Source organism: Enoplosus armatus, chromosome 12 (genome assembly GCF_043641665.1).
Source record: "Enoplosus armatus isolate fEnoArm2 chromosome 12, fEnoArm2.hap1, whole genome shotgun sequence".
Classification (NCBI taxonomy): Eukaryota; Metazoa; Chordata; class Actinopteri; order Centrarchiformes; family Enoplosidae; genus Enoplosus; species Enoplosus armatus.
The window spans coordinates 22,655,836-22,680,716 of NC_092191.1; the positions used below are offsets into that span (position 1 = coordinate 22,655,836).

The 24,881-nt window shown below is 43.0% G+C and overlaps 1 protein-coding gene across 1 annotated transcript in view; it reads right to left on the reverse strand.

The window, feature by feature from the left end:
* ltbp1 (latent transforming growth factor beta binding protein 1) overlaps positions 1-24,881 on the reverse strand; it is a 103,672-nt gene that overhangs the window by 61,568 nt on the left and 17,223 nt on the right. The window contains exons 4-5 of the mRNA XM_070916585.1: positions 14,005-14,150; positions 5,967-6,134 (exon numbers count right to left, since the gene is read on the reverse strand). Of these exons, the coding sequence (XP_070772686.1) occupies positions 5,967-6,134; positions 14,005-14,150 (314 nt within the window). The remainder of the gene's footprint in view (positions 1-5,966; positions 6,135-14,004; positions 14,151-24,881) is intronic.

Below are 24,881 nucleotides of genomic sequence, written 5' to 3' on the forward strand. Positions count from 1 at the left end.
TGGCCTTCTCACCTAATCTAACCATCGCCAAAGATCTGATTTTCTGGCTTCAAGCCACTGAAACAATTGACTGAGTGGAAATGTGCAAAATGTCCATGTCCAGGAAGGAAGAAAAATGTCTTTGGGGGAATATCAGAAAAGCGCCTTTTCGTCTCAGCTGGGTGGTCTGCATGTCATGTCATGAAGAGCAAGGACCACAGCAGCATCTAACCAGGCTGAAGCGACATTTGCAGGTACTGCCTGAGACAGAACGCTGTCATTACTGCTTCATGCGAGATTTGACTTGGCTGTATCAAAATAAGGGGTGTAAACTAGGGGGTGCCGAAACCTAAATATACATTTCTTCCTTTCGGTTTGGATTTTTCTTTTCTAAAAGAACAGAGCAGATATGTGTACTGTAGCAGACCAAAAAAAAAAAAGCTATTTAATTTCAGTTTGACTTGAAATTGTTGGAATGACCACATTCAAGACGGCAATTGCGAGGTCAGATATGACCTATCAGTGTCATAAGCCTCTTTCAAAACACAACGAGGAGTAAAGGAGTTTTTGCCAAAAGTCCGCAAGCTGAGGCAAGAGCAATATTATTATAAATAACAACATATGCAATTGGTTATTGTGCTCTCCATGATAATAGTTAACTGTGCTTTCCATCCATAATAATGGTAGTCAAACAAAACTATAGGAAGTCTATGTATGCTAGATTAATAACGCACCAGCTAGTTGAAATCATATTTGAAAAGAGACCTGAAACTCAATGAGTATGCCTTATCTTTCAATTCTAGCATCATTGTCGGAGAATAATACAATCATACAGTGTCAACTACACGTTAAAAAAGAAAGTCGTTTCTGCAAAAAGCTCCACATCGGATGGTTCGAGCAGCCTGTGTGTAGCCTCAACCCAGCGTGACAAAAAGCTAAGCCAGCCACTTCTGCGCAGTATCCCGGCCTTGCCATTCGCAAAACACCCCATTTCACCTCCCACACCAAAATCTGTTTGTTTTAATCCAACTGCAAATGGCTCGATATTGTCTGGACTGCAGCTGACACAAATGAGCTGGCAGCTACAGGCGTCTTTAATAAAAGGAAGCACGAGCAGAGGGCCAGAAAGCTCTCAGCACTTGGCGAGCCGCTGCACTCACCTAGGAGAAAATATGCCAGAGGATCTGGAAAAACACCACTTAAATCCACTCTCCAGGGGCTGCGGCGGGCCAAATGGGATACACATACAACAGGCCGAATCATTCAGATTTGAAAAGTAATCCTCATAAGGGGTATCAAGTCATTCCCTGAATATTTCCCGCTATCACCAAACTATCATCAGTTGGCCAAGTAGTTTTCACTCCGCCTTTGCCATGAACTAGATTTTCTCCACCATCTGCGATCTATTTTTTATGTGGTGAGAGGGAAACAAAAAGGAAGCAAACTCTTTACACATGTATGTGACAAGAAACATTTTTCCAATACCCCTCATTGTCAAATATGGTGCAAGGTGTTGTTTTTCAAGAAAAGACAAAACAGGAAGTAGAACAGGGTCAAATAATCTGGGGAAAATGTATGCACTTCATCAGCGGATGAAATTTCAATTTCAATTCAATTTCAATGTTATTTATATAACGCCAAATCACAACAGTTCCCACCATGAGCAAGCACTTTGGCAACAGTGGCAAGGAAAAACTTGTTAAACTGGTGCCCCCCCCCCCCCCCCCCAACGGTTTGGTTTCTTTTCACACAGGACAAAAAAAATGTCTGCACCAACCGTGGTACGGTGCAAGAGGAAACGTCAGAGGATCACCAAAGCCATTAGGCTTCATCCTCTGGGGACCACGAATGTCTGCAAAATTTGATGGCAATGGCCGACCAACATTGCCTGACGATACTTAGCTTTTGTGCGGCTAAAAAAGCACCAGGAAAACATCAAGCTTGTTGCAGGAGAGGAGTGAATGCCAGAAAAAAACTATGCTTTTCAGCAATGGAGCTAGTAACTACAAGATATTTGCAGTCTCGTACATTGAAAAACTCAAGATAAGTACCAGTCCTGAAAGTACAGTAAAACATTGGGTGACTTTAAACGTCAGTAGCATACAAAGTTTTCTTTTAGTTTACCATTATATAACTAGAAACAGTGTGACAGAAACAGAGACATGAAAAACAGAGATACAGCCAGTCAGGCTTAGAGACAATCAGACAGATGGATGAAGAACTGGGCTGGTGTCCCAGGGAGCATTTTTCTGCTGATTAGCTGGTGAAAAGCCCTGAGGCATCTATCTAACGTATAACCAGACTACATTTGGTTGAAGAGAACGTTTATTTTACTGCGATATGCTCATTATTCCAAGTAAGTGATAAATACTCCACAATACAAGATCCATCTAAAATTACAAAACATTTTCATACTTTCTACCGTCCCGTCTGGACTACAAATAAGCTTTCGGCTCCCCAGTTCCTTGGCTCGGGTCCGCACCCCGTCACACAGGCGGAGAAAGACGGAGGAAGGAGGGGGAGAAAGGCTGAGGGCAGGGGAGGAGTGAAGCAAGCCCGGACAGGCACATGAGACTGAAGCTGTATTTCTCCAGCGTCAGTCGGATCCAGGTGAATCGGCTACATTCTGTGCTGCCTGACGCAGCCAACAGTCGAACCCGACAAACGAGCCACCATCACTGCCGTGGCACCTCCCATGTAAACACGCATGTAACACTGCAATGTCAATTATCCCCAACCTCAGAACTTTTGCCAACAAATCTACCAAACAGATTTTTCATAGTCATCAACTGCCATTAAAATTATAATCTAAAAAAAACGTAAACTTTATAAAATTGAGTCCAGTTTTGGTGGAGAGGAAGACATATTTTCTGTTCCGTGCTGGTGGTGTCAGCTGCTCCAACAACACAGCTTAACTTTAAAAAAAAACGCAATGTGTTTACTCCATGAATGATTTCTTTCCTTTATAAATTTCCTTTAAATCGCAACATTTACAGTCCAACTTTTAAGTGTAAATGTGTTCAGTTCCACTTTTGTTGACAACAAGTGATTTACTTTCCATTTTGTTTTTTATTTGACATTCAGTGCTAGTGCTAAGCCACAAACGGAAAGAGTGCTACCAACAGAAAGTGACGCTCCATCAACAGAGAATCCAAGGTGAAGAAGTATTCTCTGAAAAGTGCAATACAGATACATCATTGCGCAGATTGTGGTAAAAAAATATATTTTTTTAAATGAAATCAGGTTCAGAATTTTTTTTATAAACTCTGCAGTGAAGAGTTATTGTCATTGCGTTAAAACATATTCTGACTGCCTCAGAGCCCAGTCAATGATTGGCGAGATTGATTGTAAGATTTCTTTGGATGCTCACCTACCAACATAATTCACATTTATCTACATTTGTCAAAAACCCAAAGGAGAAATTTGATTGGGTGTGCTCCAAAGTTGCGCTTGCAGGTGGTGCATACAGTCTGCCATGGACCGTCCATCTGCGTGGACTCTCACTGGCATGGGCAGGTGACGAAGAAGTTCTTCTAAAAAGTTTTATGCTGTTTTTACTTGTTCCAAGTTTTAAAGCGTTACATGAAAGGACTTTTAATTGCCCTTGTGTATGAAATGTGCCACACAAATAAACGTGCCTTGCGTGCCTACATGGACGTTGAAAGTGTAGTATGTAAGATTTGTAAGACTTTCCCGGAGCCTAGAAAAGGGTGTGTGTGTGTGTGTGTGTGTGTGTGTGTGTGTGTGTCACCTCAATGTGGAGTCAATGGGATGAAGGGCAAGAGCAGGGAAAGAGACCCTATTGTGAAGCAAGCCTCGGAACACAAGCGCAAGGTCAGATATTAAAACGTTTTTATCCATGCTAGTGGCAGAGTGGGATGGCAATGTCAGTCGGTTTGGTTCAGACCGAAACATCTCAACAAAATCTCAACAGCTACTGGATGGATTATCGTGAAACTTTGGTGAACCCTTAATGTTTCATCTTGCACCTTCAGGCCAAAATTCTAATTTGTCCAATACCTTTTTTTTTTCTGACCAAATACTTCAAAACCAGCAACCACACGAACAACGTTTGGGCTATGTGCCTGTGAGCAACTTTAATTGGAAGGAATCTTGAAACAACAGTACCCGAGTCTGTTTCATGACTGATGGCAAACCATGCCAAAGGTATCTTTCACAGCTATTATTCAGCCGGAGAAAAAAGTAAATAAAACTGAATTATCAAGAGAATAGCTTGGTCCATTTTGGACCCTCTAGCGTGGCCACCTTCTCAGAGGTCATCGTGGTGAAGGCATTTGGTTATTGGTCCTCAAATTCTCATGTCGAAGCAAAGCTAAATTGATTTAACTGCCACGAGTGAACCCAGGTATCACTACACATCCATTCCAGTAAACAGAAGAAAACCATCCCTCCAGGTCATCCAGAGTTAACAGTCTGGTGGGGGAGGGTGTGTGGGGGGGGTTTCTGTTTGAGCTGGTGTTGCTCCAGTCATACTAATTTGTTCGACTGAGTCAAACAGGAATTCATCTTGTTCCGCTCTTCCCGTGTTTCTGCATGTGTCAGAGCCGGAGACACTGATCTGCTCCTTGTAAGGACTGAGACAGGTTCAGACACAGCTTGCCGAGTCTGTGCAACACATTAAAGAACACCCACGTCATGTGCTCACTTACACAGGAGCTGTTTCATCATATCCTGAGGTGGCAATCTTATTGTATACCCTCAATTCAAGTACATTTACACTACGCTTGTGAGTTGCTACCTGACACTTTAAACCAATCTAACCATGCTACAATTTTCTTCCAAACATACATACAATGCATCTTGAAACTGTAAAAGCTGTGATCCATCTTGATTGACAGGTATCAAGATGGATACATTGGCTAGTCAAACAGTGTGTACATATTGTACTCTGCCGACCATGAAGTCTACACGTTTGTTAGCCAAGAAAAATTCCCTGCGACTGAATTTGAACATTTCTATCCAACTTTTTATTTAACACCTTTGGGAATACACATCTCAATGGCGGAATTCGTCATCTCGTCAGTCTTACCCAAAGTCAGATGAGCATACCAATGTCAATTTACAGTAATGTCCATCTGTCCAGTACAGAGATAGGTCAGGTGAACATGGTTAGCCTATTTTAAATCAGACCCCAGGAAGCAGGGGGAAACCGCTAGCTTAATGGCATTAAAAGTGAGAAAGAAATACCTTCTAACAACTCCGTTCTGATTCACACTCCAATCCAGAAGGTGGAACCTTCTGCAGAAGTGATTGGCCAGTTAGCTGGCTAACCCTGATTGGATGTTTGATTCAGACCTGGTCCAGGTTTTCAAAAGACTAAATACAAAGGGGGGCGGGTGCTCACAGACACACTTTTTTTTATAAGGGAGCCCTTCAATTAGATATTGGTAGTGCAATGGTCAAAATTAGTTATTTCGACCGAAGTTATAAGTCAATAATATTGCCTACTGTAGCTTTAAAAGAAGCTAACACTCCATAGAGATGAGGGGAAATGCAGAATTGGGTGATAATTCTCTGTGGGTTCGTCACCACGAGTGACTCCTTTCCTTTTACACATAGTGATTAGATCCATTGTCAATGTGAAAATATTGACTCCTGCAGCTTTAAAGTTCTATGTGATAACTTGGTACACAAAAGGTCAGGTTGTCTATTGCACTTATACTGCAATGACGTTATACAATAAGTAAGCGTGGCCGCCTGGTTTTTGCCAGTCAACATTGTTATTTTTTTTAATTCAGCTCATTTTCAACAGCAGATCACTTGCTTTGTAGCACTAGAATTTTTGCACCAGTGTAGACCACAGGTTTTCTGCAAGGAGTTCATTTAAGCTAAATGCTTTGCTAGGGTTAACAGCTTTAATACCACAGCTGGCTAGAAGTGTGTGTGTGTGTGTGTGTGTGTGTGTGGACAAGTCAGTGCTGATTTGTCCTGAAACCAAGTAAGCAACAAAACTCCGGATCACTTACCTACTCTGAAGTTGGGTGCTGTCAGGGTGTCTGTAGCATGCCCGTTCTCACTGATTATGGTGGTGGTGTTTCCCAGTTCGCAGTTGTTGTGACATCTGCCTCCTATGCAGGTTAATTTGCAGATGGTTGGCGTGAAGACCACCTTGATCCTTCCTGTATGGTTGCCCACTGCCGCCGAAAACACGGCGCAAACCAAGAGGAGGGGGAGGGAGAGCACACGAACTTTGGTTAGTCTTTGATCCATTGAAAAATGTTAAATCACTTTCAAGTCCAAGCTCGTACAATCGGCTGGTGAGGCTTCAGTCAAAACGACCCAAGGAAAAAAAAGGAAAAAAATCTACTATGTAATTTTCAATTTTGAAAAACTTGTGATGTGTCTCCTCCCTGCACTTATACGCTGCCAACTACCCCTCTCTATCTGTTTCTCCTCCTCTTCCACTGCTCCTAAATCCAGTGGCGCCTCTGAAACGTGAGCAGGAATAAAGAAAAAAAATCTGGGAGAGAGAGAAGTCAGCAAACAAAACTCTGGGATATCTTCCAATCCTTCATTATAAGTCTCTGAGAGGTGGATATTGACATATGAGCACACCAAGCTTCATTCCAAAACAGACAAACAGCGGGCATGCCACCCTCAGCTCCTGTGCCTGCTCTCTGGTTTTCTCCTCATTCCCTCTTTCTCCCCGGTCTTTACTGTTGAGGTTTAGCAAACTACGCTTCGGAAGGTAAGCGCTTCAAATGACGCGAAAGAGCTCCAAATATCCTTTGCCACGGATTTGCACCGAGATCGGGAAGAAGTCGGGGTAGCCTTTAGAAGTACTGTAAGACAAAAGCTTATCTACCCATCTCCCCGTTCGCCGAGTACTTCCCCACCTTCTTACAACCCAGCCCTCAGTACAGACTGACAGGAAGAAGAGATGAGTGAAGAGCAAAAAGTTTGACAGAGATACTGCATCCCATGTATGTAAAAACTATTTCTTTTTACATGCATCTATTCAGGTACATTTAGCTTCTTCCTCGAATTCGTTCAACTTAATTCACTTCTCTCGATCTTTTAATATCTCTTCCCTGTGCGGTGGTTCTTGGCATCCCCATGTCAGGTCCAAACCCCTGTCTCCAGTGCTCAGTGCTTTGTCTGTGGCTGTCAGCTGTTCACACCAGAGAGTGCAGACGCATGGAGTAAAGCCAAGCAGCCGGAGGAATGTTTTCTAAACCTGAGAGGCAGGAAAAACCACTGGATAAGGCGTCCCGGGCTACCTAAACATTCGCTAATAGGTGCAAAAATGAACTATTAAAGAGGGACCTAATATGATGTAGCGGTTACCACCGAATGCCAATGGAAAGGTGGTTTTAGAAATGCCGCCAGCACCATATTTGGACGTCCAAGATTTGAAGTCTAAACATGGTTTGCCCGATTCCCTTTGGAAGATTATTTCCAAAAAGAAATAGGAAGGAAACTGCCCGCCCAAAAATATGAAGTTTCTGACAGGACAACATAGTTTGTCGGTGCCCTCCAATGCACATGTGACTGGTCTGCCACATCTATAGTAAAGGCATGCTTGAGTTTAGGTAACTGCTTAAAAATGCACACGAAGTTCAATGTACTTGTCATATTGAGTTGTATACAATCTTCTGTAGCTCCGATGTGAGCTTTCCAAAGTTTGAAAAAAAAAAAAAAAGAAAATAACCCTGATGGTGTCATTAGCCTCTTTCACACAGAGTTCCTGGAACGCAGAATAAAGAGCCGCAAGAGGCGTTCATGAGTCAGTTCACTGGTGGTGGGTGAGTGACCCAACCCGGGTTACTTACCGGTATTTTCCCTCAAATGCTACTAGGCCTGGACGGGGCTATTGACAGCACTATCAAGAAGTTGTCCAGCAGCATTATGGGAAATGTAGGACACTCTGTTTTTGGAGGTCGACCCATACTAAGCACTAAAAGTCAGGATATCCTCTGCTGCTTCAATTGTGACCTTTCTTATTTCTTTTTTGCTTCTGTCTCTTGTAAGTCCCACAACTATAAGGAGGTGACGTACTAAATCACTGGGGTACTCCTTTAAGGTCCAGGAAAAAACAACTCCGGTTGTTGGTAGTGTATGGAATGCAGACAGCAGTCTCAACAGTCATAAGTGCCACGGACACAAGGGGTCACACTTGTCAGGTAAAAGGAAACACAGATCATTCTATGTGTTTAATCCAATGAGCAATGTTGTTGTTTTTCTGGTGGGGGTGGGGGGGGGGTCTCAATTGAGCATGTTGTAATGGCGTCCATAAGCTTTTGCTCTTGGAAAAAATAAGAAAAACTGCTCCAAATGGGTAAAATCGCTGCCTCGCTGAGTTGAGAACAGCCAGTCAGACAGCCCCCCCCACCACCACCACCACCACCACCTGCTGAATGGTGTGAAAGAGCAGCTGCTGATAAGGGTTGATTCGATCCAAAAGGTGCTGGACAGACCACAAAAAGTATAGGGAACATACAGCCCAACGATGCATGGTGGCTAAAATGCCAGCTTGGTATGTCAGGGCCCTTTGGCATGCCACTGTCAATGTTCCACAGAATCCAGTCACTCACCAGTCAGTTTAAATGTGGACGCTGACAGATGGCATAGATACCGTATATGTATATGAATACGCCTCGAAAACCGCTTCAAATTCCCTTCGCACGGAAATTGTTGAGCAATGCGTTCCTTTTTTTTCCGACAGCTTTTCAAGCTGCTCCGCATTCTGCACAATCTGAACAACCACACCAAATCTTGGCACGTTGAAACTACTTCGACAAGCCTCTGAGCAGCAGGCCCTCTAGCCCTCGCAATGATAAAACATTTCTAAATGTCCCCTGAAACATCACCTCCTCTCCTCCGGCTTCACTTCCATGCCCCTGCGAGCGTGCACATGTTGCTGGCAGATTTCTTTGGTTTGCGTCGAGCATATGGCAAGGCAGTCAGGAGAGCCATCTCAGACACAACACAGACATCAATCAACTTGATTCATCCGGGCTGCAGAGAGGCTGGAGAGAGTGTAGCAGGCAGAAATGATAACGTAAATACTGAAGTCAGGGGGGTAATTACATTCTTTCTGATGTTTTCCATTGGGCCGCAAGGGGCTTTTGTGAGCCATGCAGTGCAAACACCTAAGTCAGGATTGACTAACAACGCATTTTAAGGGTAATTTGGTGTTTTCGCACTCATGGCTATGAGCTGCTTGCAGGGATTCAGGGCTCTTTAGTGTTCTCTGGTCTCGAGCAGAAGTTCCTCTCCCGTGTTTGCTTTGATTTTGTGGCAAAAAGTCTTTGATTGCATTTTATATATAGCAGTTTGTCTCAAATGCAGTTCAGCCTTTTTACAGAAAGGGTGTGTGTACTGTAGGAAGTTTACTGATTCATTTTCAAGCTATGCAAATTACTGTTACCACTATAAATATATGGCAATATTGGAACAATGAGTACCGAGAATGTATCATTATATCTTTTTCTGTCCCGGGAGGAGTGCTACTGCATATGTGAGAAAAGTTGTATGAAGCCTTTTGGCGTGAAGCCTGATAAATGTCCTCAACTAATGACGCTCAAAATACACACCCGGGTCACACACACATTCACACAGTGATGACCGCGACCGCGAGCTGCCATGCAAGGTGCCCATCGGGGGCAACTTTGGGTTCAGTGTCTTGCTCAAGGGCACTTTGACATGTGGACGGTGCTAGCCACTGCACCATGCGTGAAATGAGCACGTTTCAGTTTGTGGCCTACACCAAAGTCGTTGGCGTAGAAATGTTTAAGCCCAGCCAAAGAGGTGGCAATGTAAATTTTTCTCCGAACAAAAGAGAGAAGCTTTTTGGATTAGGACTTCTCAATCAATAAGTCTCTATTGTGGGGTTCTCTAACTTCTGGATGATCCTAATGAATGCAACAAGCCAAAATGTGTTGGTCCTAGAAGTCAAGTTGCACTTCATGCTGGAGTGTTGACATCTTCACACTTTGTCCCTTCTCCATGCACCTTGGAATTAAGTACAGTTGTGCCATGCGTGTCCATTCTCTGATTGCACGCCATCATGGCATTCTTATTTGCTCATTGCGGTGATGGTGAGGTGATCCTCTCTGCGCAAACCTTCCGTCAGGTCCAAGACTACTAACATTTGTCTGAGGGTGTTTTTGCACTGTGGGAGAGCTGAGGGATAGCTGTGGGAGACGGGGAATAACTTTCCCAGATGTGGCACCAAAGCCAGTTGCTGACAGGCTGTCTGTCGCGTGGGACAGGGCTGACAGAGAGGCTGTGGGCTTCCTGTTTTAGAAGAGCAAACACGTCTGCTACTTTCACAAAGTGCAGCGCTGACGGCACGCTGGGCTAAAACCAGCCCGTGGTAGTCCCATTAATTTAGGCTCAGAGGCCTTGAGTGCTATTTGTAGGTATGCGAATTAGATGTAAGTGGTACGCAGGTATTTCGGTTGGACACACAAACTGGCTACAGCGTCCAGAGAACAAACCGTGGCTGGGCAAGAATTCACCTGCTGAACTTTCAAAAACATTGTTACCATGTAGCTGTTATTAATGAACCTAAAGCCCCAATGTGTACAAATGTCATGTGATATCAGTGTGCATTGCTGTCGGCCCGTTTCTTTTTCCTTAAAATTGAATTGGGGGACGCCAAAATCAGAAATTCTTCAATCCCTTCGCATAGAGGGAAACATGCTGAGGAGTGTTTACTCTCTCACTAAATGTGAACTCACACCACATGCAGTATATCTAGAACTGGGGCTCCAATCCAGTTTACACTTGACAAAAATACCCAGATTTGCTGAGTTCTGACATTACAAATCTCTCTAATCAAACCATGTCTCTCTATGGTAAGTATTTCGCAGGCTTCTCACTCTAAGCTGGCGCTGACCATTGCTTTCACCTGTTGAAATAAAAAAATGGCGCAGGTGGCTAATTAAGGTTTATGCTAGGGCTGGACGACATACCATATTAATTCCACTGATTTGATGTTTTATGTAAATGTGTAAATCGTCAAAATCTGCACGTTTAATAAAATTGAAAGTTTATTTTCACTCTAAAAGTAATGTAGACGATACCAGGCTGATGTCCTTGCAATGCTTAATTGAAACATATGCAACTGACAGTCCATGCCTAGGATAACCTATACTTTCAGAATATGCATAACAACAACAGCCTTGCAGGTGGTGCAGCTTTTTTAATCATTCTTGCTTAACTGTCGTGGCGATGAAGACCTAAAAAATGTGATCCAACGCGATCTAAAGCACACTTTAGTATCCCTGCATTTTGAAGGGTATAAAAAAAATTTAAAAAAACATTCAAATTCATGAATCGCCCCCAAAACTTGAAAAATAACCTGGAGGTCAACTTTACAAGGCAAACAACTGCATCATTTCATCTGATCCTTTTCATGTGGAAACTACAACTTTGTAGCCACACTTGGTAGAAATTTGACACTATGAAGACAATCACTACAGGCCTGGGGTGTCATTTATAATTACACATCAAAAGCACAGTATTGGTCAGGAAAGTTCCAATTCCATCTTTTTGTCAGCTCTAGCCCGCATTATCCCAACATTCCATGTTTAGGTTTGATGCTTGTGAGGCCAGTGGCAGGTACTCGTGTTGACACTATGGCGAATCCTCTGGTGTCTCATTTGGAGAGTAGCACTGGTTCGATATATGAACCCTCAGACCATCTAAGGCCACAATCTGGTAGGCCATGAACAGTACTTCAAATACGGCAAGCATTGAATAAGACAAGGCTTACGCTTAACATTTATTTGGAAGCCATATATAAAAGTTACTTCTCTCCGGTTTCCCCACAAATGTATTGAATATGAATTATTGAGACATTTTGGTGGCTGCCTTCTCCCCTCTCTATATATGTGTCTGTGTCCCGTTTCCCTCTCTACCTTTGATGTCTGGCCATTTCTCTGGCATTTACAAACTGCTAGCTGAAATTAAACTGAGTAGAGGTGGTTATTTTGAAACGGGGTCTGGGTCTGCTCGAGTCTGCTCGAGTCTGCAGCGCTGCGAAGCCAAGCATCAACACTGTTCTGTCTGCTGACCTCCCCCGTTAATATCCCCAAGTCGGTCGGTCTGGCTGTGGCCAGAGGCACAACCACTCTAACTGCAGTCTACAGATCTCTGACAAAATATTGACTTATTCATAGATGCATACTGGCGAGTCTGACGTTGGAGTTCGGCCTTGAATTTATGACAAGCCACAATAACCAACCACGAGCTGGTGAATTATAGCTGTTGTTGATCTGTCAGATCCATAAGAGTTTGACTGCCAGCCAAAGTTGGACCAAAAAAACACGACGATTTTTTTTTTCTCTCTAAATGGTTTGGGCAGCTCCGAAACGAAAAGTGTCTCATAAAAATGTGAATGCCACAAGCCAATGCGACCCGTCATAGCAACCTAATATGGCCCATATAGCTGAAGGTGTGGGGAAATATGGTGTATTAGGCATTTAGTCTATAAATACATATAAAGCACAGGGAAATAATACATTGAAAGTCAGCCCATGGGTGTCTGGCAGTGGTCTATTCATGCTTTTGTGCGTCAACAGCCATTTAGCACTGGGTACCACTTTAAACTGTAAATGGGAGATAATGCGTCTTCTGGTGCAAGGCGGTAGATATCAGGTATTCAGAAACTCCGCTATAGACGGCCTCTCCCCATTCATATCCACCCAGGCACTTGTTGTTTCAGTAAATTGGGGCGGGGGGTTCTTCCCCAGATGACACAGTTACTTTATTCCACCTCTTCCATCCTAACTCTCACACTCCCTGCCTTTGTCTGAAATTGCCCTCAGAAAATGAGTCTAATAATTCATTTTCGACAGCCCCGAGCAGCAGGCAATGCTTAAGTCTTTATGCCATTACTGCTGGAGCTGCAATTTGGACAAATCCTGTTACTGCCCAACTGCAAGCTCCACATTCTCTCCACGTCCTCACAGAGCAGATGTGATGTGTTTGGATTTTTTTTGTGCATGTGTGTGGTATGTGTATATTTGTTTGTGCATTTTAAGATTCAATTCAATTCAATTCAATTTTATTTATATAGCGCCAAATCACAACAAAGTCATCTCATGACACTTTACAAAATAGAGCAGGTCTAGACCGAAGATGCGACACCTCTCACTTTTCCTGGAATTCCCAGCATTTCTTGCCATAAACAAAGTTTGACATTGAAAACAGAAGTACTGATAATCAATGATCAAATTAAATCCAAATTGTGTGACATTACTCTTTCATGTTTATTGATGATGTGGTAATATTTTAGTATGTGGTAATATTTTAGTAGAATCATATCTTCTTAAAGGAGTACTCCACCAATTTAGCATTGCACCCCTTTAACATTATCAGAAGAACAATGAACAGTTTAAAAAGGTATCAAAATGGATTCGGCAGAACCAGAGGCGCCATCTTCTTTATTGCACAAATTCGTCTTCCTTCTCAAAAAACCTGGCACCTCCGTGATCCACAATGCAACGGCCAATCAGCGGCCAACAGTTCCATCAGAAATATGGGTGTGTTATGCGTTTGCCATTCCGAGGCAGCGATGCTACATTAGCTTGGGTGAGCGAACAAGGCAGCCACCGGTGCACTGCCAAAGATTTTCCGGGTCCTGCGCTCTAGAATTAACGTTCCGTGCTTGTGAGTAGTGAACATGAATAGACTAATTTGACAGTAATTGTTTGGGTCACAGGGCAGACGGAAGGAAGTCGTATAACAAACCAAATGTCCTGCCCCGAACGGTTTGGGACGAATACACGTACCATTACACTCCTGCTGTATATATAAAAAGATCTGCTTGCTAAGACCTGAAACTTCATTCAGTCAGGTAAGCCATCATGGTGAACAACTTGTCTGACATTCATCAAATGACATTATGACATGAAGTGTCACTATGAAACCATCTGAAAGGCAGTGCCACGCATCCAAAAATCTTTTCCAAAGCAGCATTTTCCCTCTTCAAGAACATCATTAACATGCACAAATTAAAGTAATAAAAGGTGATCTGTAGGGAGGCTTACTCACCATGGATAGGGTTGTGTCCCACTGTTAGGGGGATCGGCCTCTCAGGTTGGGAGTGGACATGCGTCTGTGTGTGTGTGTGGTGTGTGTGGTAGTATTTCGGCTTTATAACATACTGCTGGCTCTGACCTGGGTGCATGGGCCGGATCCTGGAGGGAAAGGAGGACATCATCAGTTGTCAAATAGAACATAAAATACTCTTGAAAAAAGAAAAAAAAACACATACTTCTTCAAGAACATGACACACTACACATCAAAACCATTCATGTTTTCCAGGTAGATACTAACGGTAGCCAGGAACAAGTCTTCAGTACCGTTCAATATCTAAGTGCAGGCTCACTTTATTGCAGTACTTTATGGTTGACCAAAGGGACAATCTCCCATAAACTTGACGGCTGATCTGCTTTTATTGTTTTTCATAAGATAAATGTGCTAATCAGGGTCTGAAATCATTGCGATGACCTAACAGTGCTGCTAGAAAGTTGATGAACCCTTTAGAATTTTGGGTATTTCTGCATAGATGTGCTCTCAAATGTGAGCAGATCTTCATCCAAGTTGTAAAAATACAAGAAGAGGACCCAGTTAAACAATTAACACAAATAACATTACACTTTTTTTATTTATTTATTTTTTATTTGGAAAAATAATTGTTGGAAAAAGTATGGGAACCTTTGCTTTAAGTTCCTGGCGTGACCCCCTTGTGTAGCAATAACTTGAGGAATTTTGGCCCATACCTCCTTAAAAAACGCTTCAACTCAGTGATGTTGGTGGGCTTCCTTGAATGAACTGCTCGCTTCGGGTCTTTCCACAACCCTTTCCACTTCACTTTTGACAAACTGGACTTTGACTCGGCCCTCACAAAACGTGACATTTTTTCTGCTTCAACCATTCTTTAGTAGACAGACTTGTGTGTTTGGGGTCATTGTCATTACTGCATGACCCACCTTTTGTTGAGCTTCAGTTTACAAATGCATACATTGACATTGTCCTGTAGAGTTTGCTGGTACAATCCAGAATTCATAGTTCCGTCAATGATTGCAAGCCGCCCTGGTCCCAACACAGCAAAGCAGCCCCAAACCATGATACTGCCACCACCGTGCTTCACAGTTGGGATAAGCTTCTTATGCTGGAAGGCGGTGTTTGGTTTTCGCTTCTCATTTAAACCAAAAAGTTCTATTTTATCCTTCCACAGAGCATTTGATGGCAGTGATGTTCTTCTTGGAGAGTAGTGGCTTTCTCCTTGCTATTCTGCCATACACACAATTCTTCAGTGTTTGTCTAATGGTGGACTCATGAACACTAGCCAATGCAAGAGAAATCTGTCGATCCTCCTGTAGTAATACATGCCTTGGATGATCCTTTGATTGAGGCATGGCACTCTTCCACAAACTTGTGTGGTTAAGACCAGACTAAGTGGTGGCCAAGGTTTATATTCTTTCAATGGGGCAGGGACCGCTAAACTCTCACGTGAACTGTGACCCCAAAACCAAGGTACATACCTAACCTTGAATTTTGAGTACCTATAGTTGGATGGTAGTTGCCATGTCGCATTTCATGTGATAATGTTACACATTAACTTACAAGGGTTGTTGGACCAGCTAGCTAGTAATGTTCGCCTCAACACCAAACTGAACACACACTCAGTGCAAAGTGATGTATCGATAAATTGGCCAGCAAGCTAACACAACAGCTAACTAACGTTAGGTCTCTCCTGAGTTATTCATAAACCTTTGTTTGACTAGTGTATTACTGGACCTGGCCGCCACACGCCGCACCACCCGCCACCACAAGTAAATTCTCAATCTTCACAAGTTACTTTCCAAATGCCTCATCCAGTTCATGGAACTCACATCTGAGCTAAATACCAGAGTTGGACACCATAAGATCAACACTAGTAAAACATGATGCAATCCAAGACAGTTCTCCAGCAACAAATTCAACCTTTGTGAAACTTACAATTTTTCATTTCTGCTGAGACTGATTTAGAGAGATGTTGACTCAACTCTGTGGTCATTCTTGAGGTTTCCTTACTTTACAGACAGCAAATCATAAATCTTTCATTTCAGCTTCATTACACAGATGGCATGGAACAGAGAGTGAGGGAGTTGCATATAATACAGGTGCCTTGGCTGATTTTAAACCCAGGACTTAGAGAGCTGAGGGTACAGGTTGTAACCTTGTGAGGCAGCAGGATGCCCTTACACTGCTCATTCATCAGTGATTGAAGGTTGCAGTATGATAGCAGAAGGTATTTCTATGCTCTTACTCTCTCCCTGGTCTGCAGCTGCTGCTTCCTTAGGCAGTGAGTCATGCAGTGTTACTAGTATTCTCAACTGCAGAACCAAATGTGGCCTGAGAGGATTCTGCCATGTTGCAGCACCGTAGGAGAAAAGGGACACAGCCAAGCAAAAAGTATTCTAATAACACCTAAAATGGTGTAAATGATCTCACTTATATAGCGCTTTTCAACCTTCACGGTTCCCAAAGCGCTTTACAGCTAAGTCCCATTCACCCATTCACTCACACATTCACACACCGATGGCGACCGAGCTGCCATGCAAGGTGCTGGTCTCCATCGGGAGCAACTTGGGGTTCAGTGTCTTGCTCAAGGACACTTCGACATGACGGGGGCAGCCAGGGATCGAATCCCCAACCCACTCTAACCAGCTTTACCTCCCGTGCGACAGTGCTAACCACTGCGCCACCATGCCGCTTGTTGGCCCATACAGAGGCAGTGTATTCAGCCATATTTTGAATATGACTGTTTGAAACCATCGGTGCATACAGACGGAGACTGGAGAAATGGATTATGGCGGACGAGTGGTTTCCCCAACCGTAAAAACTTGTCAAGGTGGAGAGTCGAAGTGAAACTGTGATTTCTGTGCCAGAAGTAAGAAAATCTCATTCAAGATCCCATTCAAGATGACATTTGTAATAGTGTTGACTGGCAAATCCAACCTTGGAACATAGCCTTACTCAACAGTATGTTTAGATGATTACGTCATTAAAAAAAAAAAAATATATATATATATATTGTTTCCTATAAACCCTAGACACTTGCAGGTTAAACATCGTGGCTCGACAGAAGTCCATGGACGAGTAAGTTGAGACACCTCTCTACTAACAGCAGGACTGAAAAGTGCAAACGTTTTTTGACAGCAGAGATTACAGCTAAAAAAAAAGATTTTAGAACTTGAGTGAATATTATGGACAGTTGCGCCAGTAAATTTTGATGGGAGCTGGGATGATCGTTTTTTATGCTAAAATATTTCAACGTTGTAAAAAGATGGGACTGTTTACGTGTTTGTGTATTACTTTTGTGAGCATAGCAAAAATAGTAAGTCTATTTGAGCCCTCAGATCCTGGCATGGGCTGGTGTTAAAAATAAAAGTCAGCATGAAAATATCTATGTGTGCTCATCAGTGTTTGGTCAGCTGTTGTCGGAACCACCAGGCGTCTTCTACATCCTCTAATATTAAAAGTAATGGTGTGAATGTCCGCGGTCTGCTTGGAGATATACTGTGTTTATATCTTTTATCTCCTCAATTAGGTCAAATAAACTTGATAGCCAAACAAAGCATGTGCTCTGAATTGCGACCATGCAGTCTGACATTATTGGAGATGAGCAGCTTCTATCAGCTTAGTTAAAGAGATCTATTCCTCAACAACAGATAGAGGGAAAGGCTGTAGACATGAAGGGGGGGATTCTCTGGTGTTGTCTTGTCCACATGCACTCACCCATCAAGCAAAAAAGAGGAACCTGTCCATGTGCGAGAAAATCACCTTCAATGAATAGGGTCCTGTTCAATTGACACATGGTCTCAAGTCTGTGGGTCAATATGTCTTATACCTGAGTGGATCCAAGCAGACTTGTTTCTCTTGGCTTCTCTCTCTGTTTATCTACATAAATGGCCAGGTTGAACACTCCAAATTCTTGAGTCTAAGGGCCTTTCTCAACCCCCCCCCCCCCCCCCCCCCCCGACGTCGAGGGTCCCCCATATTGAGTGCCATCCCAAACCAATTACCGGGGAGTGGAAGTGGGTTATAATAACCCTCCAACAGCAAGTCTGCATCAATGCTGACTTACTGACGCCGTGTTGTATTCATCGTGAAAGACGTATGCAAATATGAGTCCCATGGAACGCAAACTGCTCAAACTAAGATAGACATTCATTGTCCTTTGGACATTTCATCCACTTGGGTGATATGTAGGCCTAAAGAAATCACGTTAATGCTTTGACAATCTTCACCTACAGCTACACAATTTAAATATTAGTCTACAGAGAGGGAAGTTCGTCCCGAAGCTTGTCGCTGTATTTACACCCTACACCTTCATGAAGCTGGGGGTCCGGTTTGAGAAAGGCCCTAACAATACCCTCTTCTTTAAGGTGGGAGGTCAATAGTACTGAAGAAAGCTCAGCAAAGACTTTGTCTTTTTAAGACAACTGAAAAGGTTTTCCGTATCACAGGAAGGTATGATGCAAAAGCTATTGTGCTGGGATCGAGAGCACCCTCACCTCTGGAATAACTGTGTGGTGCTGGAAACACCTCAGCACAAGACAGGAAACGGCTGAACAAAATGGTACGCAGGGCATCAAAAATCATAGACCCAAGAGCTACCACCCCTTGTTGAAATCTACAATCCATTAGACTACGGGACTCACTCTGCTGACCATCGTTTTAACTTCCTCCTTTCTTTAAAAAAAAAAAATAGGAAAAGTATCACAACAAGAACTAAACATGGAGTAAGAGCCATTTGTCAACCGGGCATACTTTCATCCCATTCATATGATAGGTCCCCAGCCATGGTATAAATAAACAGAAAGTGATAGCCTTGTAAATATCTCTGCTGTGCCCCTGTAATGTCGTAAATAGCTCTTCTGTTTAGGTTATGCAACTATGTACAGGGTATCTGAAACTGAAATGTGTATGTGTATATACAGTAATGGGGGGGGGGGGTCTATATTCAGGCAGGCAAAGGGAGCATGTATTTTCACATGGGATTCTGACTACATCATATTTATTAAAGGACTTGATAATGTTTTTCTTTTAAACCTGAAAGCCTCATTAAAAAAGGTACCTCGTGGAAATTTTGATCACGAGTAACGCCGTTGAGAAATGTTTTCTGTTTTTACAGCAAAGAATTACCTGTTGACATCCAGCAAACAAGCAAGCAACATTAGCATTTATTTGGAGTTGGGTTTTTGTCCACCTGACAAATAGCCCAAAATATAGCTTTCTAGCTGCTACAGTCAATGCTTCACCATTACACCAGCTAGTCACTATCTTTGTCTGTCTGGTACAGGTCAGGTAGCATAGAGGTTATCACCGCTTTCTGGCTGAACACAGCCGCTTTCTGCACTGAAAACTGCCACCTGCTCCGGCAAACTCTTCTCACCAAGAAATAGCTACAGCACGTCAACTCCCCCCTAGAACCACAAATGGCCTTTTTTACATTTCCGTTTATGAGCGAGGCTAGCTGCTTCCCCCAGGCTCCAGTTCTTCGCGCTTAGCTTGCCGGGCTGACCAAATCCTGACTCCAGCTCTGCACTTAAAAGAGTGCTCCACTGATTTAGCATTGCACTCTATAACACTGTGAGAGTTCAAAAGAAATGAACTAAATTGATGCAGCAGAACTCTAGAGCGCTACTCTTTTTTTTATTTTTTTTATTCCATTCTTCCTTCTTGTCAAAACCTGGGGCCTACATTTCCCACAATGTAACTTGACTGTGACAGCTTGGTTAGAGATTCGGGTGGGTTTTGCTGCCTCAAGACGCTAGACTCAAGCAGATATGAGGAGCTGGCTACAGGAGGTCTGGTAAGATCACTTCTTCCTACCTCCTCCACCCCCGGCGTTGCTGCTTAATTTCCAATGTTACATACTCAAAACGAGCATGTAGTATGGAGTTTGGACCCACCTTTTCTGTTCCTCTGTGATGAAGGGTGCAGATCAGCACCTGCCCCATCTCTACAACTCTTCCATCCTTTTACCGTTTCCTGCTGCTGAGACACAATTTCCTCGTGGGAATCAATAAGGTTTCACACTACGTATCTGCTGAAGCTGTCACTTTCCCCCCGTCTGTCTGCCTTACCTAGCTTACTGTCTACATGCATACATACATCTGTCAACATCTGGTAAAGGTCAACACCCACTATAGGTTCAGTCTGTATTTGACATCATCTAAGTGTAGGAAGTCCCATGTGGATACTGTGGGGTTGTTTCCGGGGTTGATCAGTGATCACGTCAGTCACGAAATGTTACAGTACCAGATTGTACCACTGCTTCTATACAAGCCTGCTCCTAAATACGGCAACAGCAAAGAGCTTCAAATCTGTGAGCTGCAAGACAGAGAGAACAGTGGTGGCGAGAGAGAGAGAGAGAGAAGTTCGAAACATCAGATTTTGCGGACTGGATTGGCAATGACTGAGCCATTAAATGAAAAGAAGCAAGTGAGTTTGGAGAGTGTCCAAGGAATGATCACAAGAGCCTGCTGGTCTTGAATATCAGAGGGGATATAGATTTTATTCATAAACAGATCGGTGAGTCAGGGTTGAGGGAGTGAGTGAGTTTATATGTGTGTGTGTGTGTGTGTGTGTGTGTGTGTGTGTGTGTGTGTGTGTGTGCGTGTTCAGTTTCGGGCTTCACTGCTCTGGCCGCATTCACAACCCACTACCGACCTCTACACTCCAGTCATCCCAGTCTTCTTCCCCACGAGAGCTGACATACTCGGGCCTACTGTAATGAACCCACTGAACCTCACCAGAGCCCTCTCGCACATTAGTAATATTGCAACTGAGGCGGGCAGGCTGCAGGGACGAATATCTCTTCACCGTATGTCAGTGCTTCGTTCTGGGTAACTGACAGGTGGACTGAAGGGATCAAAGAGACTCTTTCACGGTTCTGAAAGTGTGTAAGAACTTTTATTTGATTAGAACTTGTATTGTGTGTTCGAAAATTAGTACATTAGGTTTTGAAACTAAAATATGAGCATAATTCTCTCATCAGTTACGTCCTAAGTTGCAATCATCCATCCTTCCATTCATATATATTCGGAAACATCATCATGGTCCAGGTCGAGGTGGGAGGGGAGCCCAGACTAGCCACTTCCTCTAGGTCTTCCCGGGGACGGCTGAGGCGGGAATATGTAATCCCTCCTCCAGCGTGTTCCAGGTCTGCCCCGTGGTCTCCTTCCAGTTGGATGAGCCCGGGACATCTCCAAGGGGGAGGGCAACAGGAGGAATCCTGATCAGACGCCCAAAACCAGCTCAAACTAGCTCCTTGCAATGCAAAAGGGCAGCAGTTGCACCCTGTACCCTGTGAGCCCAGACACCATAAGCTACTGGGACTTCCACTCAGAACTATGTATGTAAATGACGCACTCAACTTATTTGGCTTGTGACAGGCCAGAGAGGGCCGGCTAAATATTCAGCATATACTGGTTGAGCCTCATCTAGTCATTTATAAACGAGAACATCGACTAAACATCTGATAAAGGATTCGTTGCAAGTACCGAGGGGGGAATCACTTTTTTCCTCATCTCAACTCCATGGTGTCCAAACCAGATCAACTTGAAAATGCTGCTTACGAGGTTCTCCATCTTTACTACAATTTCAGATCATTTTCTTAAGATTCTTTAAAAGGCAAAAAAGAAAAACTGGATAATTGCTGAGAAAATCCCAGAACCATCTCAACCTGAAACATGGATTGATGTAGAAAAGACCAGTTATAGTTTTTTACTCAATAAACCTGCTTGCTATCCAGACCGGAAAAAGAACTGTAAAAGGCAAATCTTATCCATAAGGTATGAGCGCCCAAATTAGATTAATGCTTTGAAATTACACTGTGATATCGGTGAAAGTCAAACTAATTTAGTGCAACACGGTTTTGACTGTTTACCAAGGGAATACTGCATATCTGAAACAGACAGAGGTTGGTGACTTGGCGCAGGTCTCTGTGCTAGAGAATGTGATGTTATAAAGTTGGGCACCAAAACACTGGATAATGTCACCAAGATCATCTAAAAACGGTTGGATTTGCACAGATTGTAGGCTGATTTGTGATTTCCCTCAGCTGCTTGTGCACACCAGACTGATCTGATGAGTAAGCGAGTTCCTTACCTGGGGATTATTGCCCTATTTTTTTTTTTTTTTTTTTTTTTTTTCACCGTATCAGATGACAAAACTGCTCCATAACCAATAGGAGACTGGCTCCTTGTGAGAGATAAATCCCCTCTGCAAATTGAGAGCAGCTTTCGAGGACACAGATCTGGTAGCAATTACTTGTGCCTGTGCAGTGCATCAAAGAAAAAATAAAAACCCTCTTACAGAACGCGTGTGAAGGCCCGGCGCAGAAAAAAAGGTCTTCATTAACATTTTAAATATCATTCATCAATAATCAGAAGTCTTGGTCTGACCTGGGCCAAGATTAGCTGCACGCTGTGCCAGGTGGGTCTGGATGTGTCCATCCACACTGAGCTGAAAAGCAGAGGTTTTCTACATTCACCAGTTGGACCTGTCAAGGCGCTGGGGCCATTTTTAACTGCACACGTTCTCCAGTCATGTGCTGTAGTGACAGGCAACACAAACTAACAGTTAGACACAGCAGAAGTTGGTGGCATTTCAGCTCCCCTTATGAAAGAGAGAGAAATCCTGCCTATTATTACACTGACGGACGGCGATAATAAGTGCGAGTCCTGGCCAGGCACACCAGAATAACACAGCCTTCACAGTGAGGGATTTGTGTTTATAAAAAAAAAAAAAAAAAGAATATTTCCGACGCTCGGATCAACAATTGTGTGGAGTTGGCTCGCAGGCTTGACGATGAGTCAGCGTGCTGCCAAACACGCTGCTTGTGTGATTGTCAACAGGCGAGGCCTCGTACCAGTTAGGGTCACGTCTGACAGAAACCGTACTGCTGGACTCCATCGGTAAACTCTGAGAAGGTGAGAAGTATAAACACATTCATATTCGAGTTGCCATGCTCGCTCAACGGAGACCATTAGCCATGAAGTGGAGGGCCAAGATGTTAAGAGATATGGGGAAATGTGTAAACACACATCCACAAGCTTGTTCCCAAAGCCTCAGAACATTTGCCACAAGAAAACAATATGCTAAATAGTATCTATTTAATGTTACAGGTGGTACACAACAACAAGTTAGTCATTTTGAACTGAAGTAGGTCATCATTATTAGGGATGCGCTGATCCAACTATTTCTCTTCTGATACTAATTCCAATACCTCTACTCAGGGTATCTGCATTTTTGATTGCCGGTCTGATATATATACAGTGCTTAACAAATGTATTAGACCCCCACCCAGTGTAAGGTGTTTGCCCCCGCTGCCCTAAATGAACAGTATTGCTGATGACCAAAATATTTGATGTTTCTGTAACGGTTAATCCACCAGTATGTGCAAGCCAAGCTCTTTAATCAAAATGATCTCTTTAATGCTAAAATATAATTATTGTTGTTATCCATGAATTCTCAAATTTACTGTTTTACAAAAAAAGTAAAGCACGTTATTATTTTTTGATTGAGATGCCAGATTACAGTTATTTACTTGCATTCCTGAACAGAAACATTTGTTTTGTGGTTGCAAGAATGCAAGCTGTTATCAGGGCCAAAGGAGGTCATACAGAATATTAAGATTTTTGGTTAATATATGTGAATAAGGACTATTTAGTTGTTCCAGTTTGTTAGTTGCCTAATAAATAACAATACAAGTTTTTGTCAGATTTCTAAAATATTTGTGTTTTCTCATTTTTATGACAGGTGGTCTAATAAATTTGTTAAGCACTGTATATATACATATATATATATATATACATATATATATATATCTTTTACCCAACATGCTGCCAGGGATTGGTATGGCACTGAAAATTGAGTCGGCATGAGTAAACAAGTGGTGGAAACGACAGTGGAAACAACTGAATTCTACATTGACATTGGCAAAGAAACTGTATCTAACGTGAATCAAGTCAAGTCGTGGCGGTTTTCCAAGTCTGCGTATTGAGTCGGTGCATCCCAGATTAGCATTCAAGGTGAGCCGCCCGTCGTTCCCTCCTCGACCTGGATGCGGTGCGTAGAATCCTGCTATCCGACAAGTCCCAGCACAGTATCGGGTTTCAGGCTGGGTTTGGGGCCATTTCATTAACAATTGACAGACAGCAACGTTTTTTGGCATCAACTGCATTTCTCTAACCCCCTACTGTTTCTGTGCCCTAAAAGCTGCCAAGCTGCCAAGCTGCGCAGGTCAGAGTGTCTAAGTGCAGAGGGTGTTGCATGCTGTACAGATTGTAAAGCCCCTTTGAAGCAAGTTGTGATTTGTAATATTGGGCTATAAAAATAAAACTGACTTGATTCTGGTTCTGTACTTGGCTCCAGATTTGCACGAAATACTTCTTGGGGAAAGGCTCGGTTCTTCAATATGATGGTACACTCTGTGATACAGGTGCTCCACATACATTTAGAAAACAACACGTTGTGCCTGCAGTTGGAGTTTGTTATATATCACAGTTATGTTAAGATTGGATGCATTTGGACATTTACGGCTCCATATTGTACCATATGTATTGTATATATTTATGTGGGCTTGTTTGACTTGTATTGTATATTAACACAGGATACTGAATTGCATTGGTATTATAGTAGATTTTGTAGACAGTCCTGACTAGGGCTGGCTCATCCATGAAACACTCATACACACGGATATTTGATCTCAACGTGTGTGTGTGTGTGCATACAAACAAATTTAGGACCTTTGTCGGATTCATCAGTGTTTCCTTATTTCCAAAATGTTCATGGGGAAGTGGTCAGGACCACTGGTAAACTGGGGTGTAGAGATTCTTATAATGGTTCGTGGTAAGTTCCAAGTCCTC